At 36.7% G+C, this 6179-nt stretch overlaps 1 protein-coding gene across 1 annotated transcript; it reads left to right on the top strand.

The window, feature by feature from the left end:
• Positions 1 to 1747: 1747 nt before the first annotated feature.
• On the top strand, positions 1748 to 4133 carry LOC119082015. The gene is made up of 6 exons (XM_037191332.1): positions 1748 to 1911; positions 1983 to 2115; positions 2198 to 2409; positions 2473 to 2586; positions 2691 to 2867; positions 2931 to 4133. The coding sequence occupies exons 1-6, from the start codon at positions 1748 to 1750 to the stop codon at positions 4069 to 4071; spliced, it is 1941 nt and encodes a 646-aa protein (XP_037047227.1). The 3' UTR covers positions 4072 to 4133.
• The last annotated feature ends 2046 nt before the right edge of the window (positions 4134 to 6179 follow it).

The following is a 6179-nucleotide window of genomic DNA, read 5'->3' as shown; positions in this document are numbered from 1 at the left end:
GAAATGTCTGTGCAAGAAACACAGGATCTAAGATCCCAAATTGTAGCTACGCGCCCTTCATTCTTCTTCTTCTTCTTTTTCAGCCTGTTTCTATCCACTGCTGGATGTAGGCCTCTCCAACTTCTTTCCATTTCGTACGATCCATTGCCATTTGCTGCCAGTTTGTACCTGCAATATTCTTAATTCCGTTTGTCCATCTCTCTGGTGGTCTACCTATAGCTCGTCTTTTATATGGTCGCCAGTTCATGATCTTTTTGGTCCAACGTTCGTCTGTCCTTCTTGCAATATGTCCCGCCCAGCTCCATTTCAGAGATGCTATTCTTTCCATGACATCAACGACCCTGGTTTGTTGTCGAATCCATTGATTCGTCATTCTGTCTCTGAGTGTTATTCCAAGCATACTCCGTTCCATGGCTCTTTGTGTCACTCTCAATTTATCTTCGGATGCTTTCGTTAAAGTTAACGTTTCCGCTCCATAAGTGAGCACTGGAAGGACACAAGTGTCGAAAACTTTGCGTTTCAGACTATTATTCATTTTGCTTTTGAAAATTAGTCTGAGTTTTCCGAACGCTGCCCATGCAAGACCAATCCTACGTCTTATTTCTACCTGCTGTAGAATAATTCGGTTCATTTTATTTTGTACACAAAAAATGAGTTCTGTACACAAAAAATGATTTTTATACACAAAAAAAAAATATTTTGTACACAAAAATGTTCATTTTGTACACAAAATCGTTCACATTGTACACAAATAATGTATTCTGTACATATAATTGAATATTTTGTACATATTCATTTTTTATTTTGTACCCAGAGACAGTTATATTGTACACAAAAAATATTTTTCGTACACAGAAGAGAAACCCTTTATACTCTAGTATTATTTATATTGTACACAATTAAACCCAGAATTTGTACAAAAGCGGTACTGTTTGTATATCCGAGCATCGATTGCGTGGCGCACTATAATCGGCGCAATTATTTAGAATTTGTCGATCGCAGCGCTTCAATATTCAAGTGTGACACAAAAATGAATTTACACAATGTACCTGTTGCAAAGTCACAGTTGTATGTTGTATTTATTCGATATCGATTGAAGTATCTATTCTTAAATCAGAATTTTTTTCCAACAAACATAAATTCTATTTCTCTAATAAATTCATTTTTTATTGAACTGTAAGTATTGAACTTTGTATATGTACATAAAGTGTGTGTTGTATCTCGTTATTGTTTCAATAGGTCATTCTGAGCAATATGTTCAAATATCAAAAGCAACGTGTTGAAGCCAGAAAACGGCTTCTTAATAGATACGATGTAACGTCATTTAATAATGTTCCCGATCACATAGTGGATGCATTTTTCGGGTCGTGCACATATCGCAATAGGTTAATTGTTGCCGCGTTTGGATATTTAAATGGTGTAAATATTGAACAACTGTTGACACTTGTACGGTGGACTGATATGAGACAAGAAGAAAAAAACAAAGTGATTGTGTTGTACAAGGACTTTGAAAAGGAACGGTACCAAACAAATTATTATTCATATAATGTAAACAACGGATTAATGATGTACTTAAACGGTGAAATGAGGAATTTTGGTAACAAGATAGTGAGTGATTCGTTGCATTTCGTAAAAATTTAATTTGTGCTTCGATTGTGTTTGTTGATCTGTCTGTTCATTTTATGTGTATAAGTGTTTATTGATTCGATCTATATTGTTCTAATTGGCATCTTAGGAAAGTTCTAATATGCCACCGAAGGTTAATAAAGTAGAAACCATTAAGAACGCACCGCGTTTGATTGAAGAAGATGAAGTCAAAACGAAAAAACAAGGACAGAAAACCACGGTTTGTGTCCATCCCATTGCACGTCCTAGCAGAGAAGTTAGCAATAAAATTATACCAACGAAAGAGTGAGTGTTTGTTAACTAGATAATTTCGTGGCTGATGTTAATGATTCTAATATATGCTTGATGACTTACAGATCTATTCCAACTTGTAGTGGCAATTGGCAGCCAAGAGTTAACAATAAGGTGGCTACTGTGGTACAGAGTTCACCAACGATCTCGGAGGTGTTATCGAATATGCAGATAGAGGCTGAATATTCGAACAAAAACGTAAGATAATATTTTGTGATGATGCAATTCTGAAATTTTTTTACTAATTATTCAATCTCGTGCGATTTACAAAATTACATAGAGAGTGGACGATGTTTCATCGTTAACTGTTGGAAGTAACAATACAATAGAAGCTGTCGGATCTACTCAAGGAAATGCTAACAACACGGAACTGGTCGAAATTAAAGCTGCAAAATTAAATAATCCTGTCAATCGAAGGCCTCGTTTGATCCCTGTTCGTAGCAATTTGGGTATTGGACTGCGTGGTCGGATGCTAACAAATGTATCGAATGTGTGAGTGTGTGTTCAAATGATATTCAAATGTTGACGACTAATTAAATATTCAATTATGTGTAGTGTGACTCCAACGTCACGTCAAACAATGAAAGAGGCATCGATTATGGTAGATTCCAATGTCCCTAATATCGGTGAAAATATTTTTTCAGAAGAGAGCGACGGTGATTCCATCAAGTGAGTTGTTACGTTGTTTCATATAATAAATCGACCTTTAGTATATTGTGAGAGATAACTTCTTGGATATTGTTAATAATTGATTTACATTCGATAAATTACAGGTCGGCTTCTAAGTCTGAGGGCCAAGGAATTGAAGGAAGTGCTATTACCTCAGAAGTGGTCGTAACGAAAACTGGAAAATTAAAGAAACCAGTCGTTCGAAGTACACGTTTGATAGCTGCTCGTTGCAACATTGGTAGTGGAATTCGTGGTCCAATGAGATCCAATGCGTCGAATGAGTGAGTGTGTGATCAAAATATAATCAAATGTTGACTGCTAATTAACTTTTCAATTTTGTACAGTCGTCAAACAATCGAAGATGTATCGAATGCGTCAGATTCTGATTACGACAATATCGGCGCTAATATAGATTCGGATGACAGCGACGTAGAGTTCTCCACTGAAACAAATGCTGACCACATCGATGAAACTGATTCTAACGACGAAGTGTCGGATGATGATGACATTGACCAAACGGAAATCAAAAATGGGCCAAAAGATAACCATTGGCGTTTTGAGAGATCTTTCGAAAGCTTACAATCCAAGGATACATTTCTAGCGAAAGAAAGTTGGTGGTCGTTTCGTAGTAAAAATCAATGCACCGATGGAGTTAAGACCTTATATCGCTGCAATCGAGTTAAACGCACGAGCAAAGAGCAATGTCAAGCCGGGATTTATATCGTTGAATCGTCAAAGTTTGCTGCCGATGGCCCTGCGACATCCTACTCATTATATCGAAAGAGTGCTATTCATACGCACAAGAGGTCACCGGAATACAAGGAGAAAATTACAAACCGTGTTAAGGATATAATAATTGATCTCTACAAGTGCGGAAGAAAACCAAAAAACATTTCATTTATTATATTGGCCGATTCATCAGTATCATTGAAAGATAAGCCGAGCTATATACAAATCCGTCAAACTATACTCAATTTCAAAAACAATGGAAGTGGATCGACGCCCCTTACAATGCGAAAGCTAACAGATTTTGTGAAAAGCCACATGCAAGTGCCGACTGACGACGACACACCGTTTGTGATCTTATTCGAAAGATCCCCACCGCAACAGAGCCACAACAAATTTTTTCGGTTTTTTATTTCTACAAAGCGTTTATTGAAAAACGCAGCGGATTCAAACATCGTACATGCCGATGCAACTCATAAAGTAACAACGGAAAAGATACCGTTGATTGCTGTTGGAGTCACTGACTACAATAGCAAATTCCATTTTGCTGGTATGACGTTGTCGAACCACGAAGCGTCAGACGATTACAAATTATCATTTGAAGGGCTAAGAACGGGTGTTAAAGCAGTAACGAAGAAACGATTCGAGCCGGATGTATTAGTCTGTGATGCCGACGCCGCTATACATAACGCATATAAAGCGGTATTCGTGGGTGATGAGGGTAATTACTTGTCTCAACATTTACTTCGAATCCTCTAACTCACTTAAATTAATGTCATGTCTTTGTCTTCACAGCAAATGAAGGTCCCAAACGCAAACATCTGATCATAATGTGCTACTTTCATGTTATCCTTAACATTCAGAAGAAGTACAAATTTAAAAAATCCACAAATCGAAATCTATTCAAAGCAGATGTGCGGAAGTTACATTTGTGTCAATCTGAAGCAATATTTGATTTCGGATGCAAGTTGTTTGTTACTAAGTGGAAGAAGCTAGAGCCCGAAGCTACAAGACTGATACAAAAATCGTTTTTTCCGTAATTTTAAGAATTGGTATGTCGGCGTGGCTCCACGTATTCCGAAACACAATAATGGGTTGGAAAATTTCAATTCAACAATGAAACGTTGCCAAACGGAACATCGTCGCCAGCCGTTAAAAATATTTTTATCCACTGCACTAACCATTGTTCGTCAACGGTCGTTAGAATACTTGAAAGATAAGAAACCATTTGCTAATGAAGTAATCATTTCTGATGAAACATTGAAGCGTGGCAGACGTTTAAATCTGAATTTTATTAACGGACCAACAAATAGTAATGGTTCCATAGATTTTTTTGCTTTTTCCTCAAAATTAAACAAGAATATTACTTGGGAGGATGTGAAAATGATGAAAAAACCAACGTTCAAAACTTTTAGCGACTTCATTACGTTCGTATTAGGTGTTCGCGTCGTTTCTTTTCCGCAACAAAGTAGTGAATGGAAATTGGCAGAATGTTCATGTTACTATTTTGATAAATCGTTTATCTGCGATCATATTGTATCGGTAGCTCACACTTTGGGTATCATTAACGAGCCGGAAAAAGAAGAATCAGATCATGACGATGAAGTATTGTTTCCCACCAACCGTGGACGACCAAAGAAAACCTCCAAGGCACTGGTGAAAGAATAGGAATTTTATGATTTGCAATGTATGTACGTTTTTATTAAAGGAAATTGTTTAAAAGGAAAATATTGATTCTCTCCTTGTCGTATATCAATTTTCGAATGCTATTCACTAGGTAAAGGTAATATTCAATTTTCCCCTACATTCACTCTGTGATGCGTTACTCTGTTAAAAAGGAATATATTGAGAACTTTGGTGCCACACTGTGTAAAAGGTAAATATTGAGACTTTAGTGCCATATTGTTTAAAAGGAAAATATTGATTTTCTCAGTGTCGTACTGTCGTATATAACTTTCGAATGCTATTCACTAGGTAAAGGTAATATTCAATTTTCCCCTACATTCACTCTGTGATATAGTGAAAGGAATATATTGAGACTTTGGTGCCACACTGTCAAAAAGGAAAATATTGCGAACTTTGGTGCCACACTGTCTAAAAGGAAAATATTGCGAACTTTGGTGTCACACTGTGTAAAAGGTAAATATTGAGAACTTTGGTGCCACACTGTCTAAAAGGAAAATATTGAGAACTTTGGTGTCACACTGTGTAAAAGGTAAATATTGAGAACTTTGGTGTCACACTGTTTAAAAGGTAAATATTGAGAACTTTGGTGCCACACTGTGTAAAAGGTAAATATTGAGACTTTAGTGCCATATTGTTTAAAAGGAAAATATTGATTTTCTCGGTGTCGTACTGTCGTATATAACTTTCGAATGCTATTCACTAGGTAAAGGTAATATTCAATTTTCCCCTACATTCACTCTGTGATATAGTGAAAGGAATATATTGAGACTTTGGTGCCACACTGTCTAAAAGGAAAATATTGAGACTCTAGTGTTGCACAACGCGGAAATATTTAGAGGGACGTTTGGTTAAAATGTCTAAGTAAAAATATCTAACGGACAAAATGTCTAAAGCCAAAATATCTACATCCAAAATTTAGAAAGTCAAAATAACTAAAGCGAAAATCAATATTGGCCGAAATAATATTAGCTGGCAATGTGGAAATTTTGACAAAAACTTTGCAACTTCTATTATTGCATTCAAGGGGGATTCTCCCCCCTTGACCCCCCTCAGCGGGGGCTGCCGCCCCTCGACCCCGCTTTTTTTTTAAATTTTCTTCACGGCCTGCGGCGCTGACTATTTTATTAAACTCATAACATTATTCGCATCTGCGATCTACTTATGTGTATCAAGTGCATTCC

Source organism: Bradysia coprophila, unplaced genomic scaffold (genome assembly GCF_014529535.1).
Source record: "Bradysia coprophila strain Holo2 unplaced genomic scaffold, BU_Bcop_v1 contig_373, whole genome shotgun sequence".
In the NCBI taxonomy this organism is placed as follows: domain Eukaryota; kingdom Metazoa; phylum Arthropoda; class Insecta; order Diptera; family Sciaridae; genus Bradysia; species Bradysia coprophila.
Note: the sequence above shows the minus strand (reverse complement) of the source record. Positions and strands in the feature narration are given on the sequence as shown.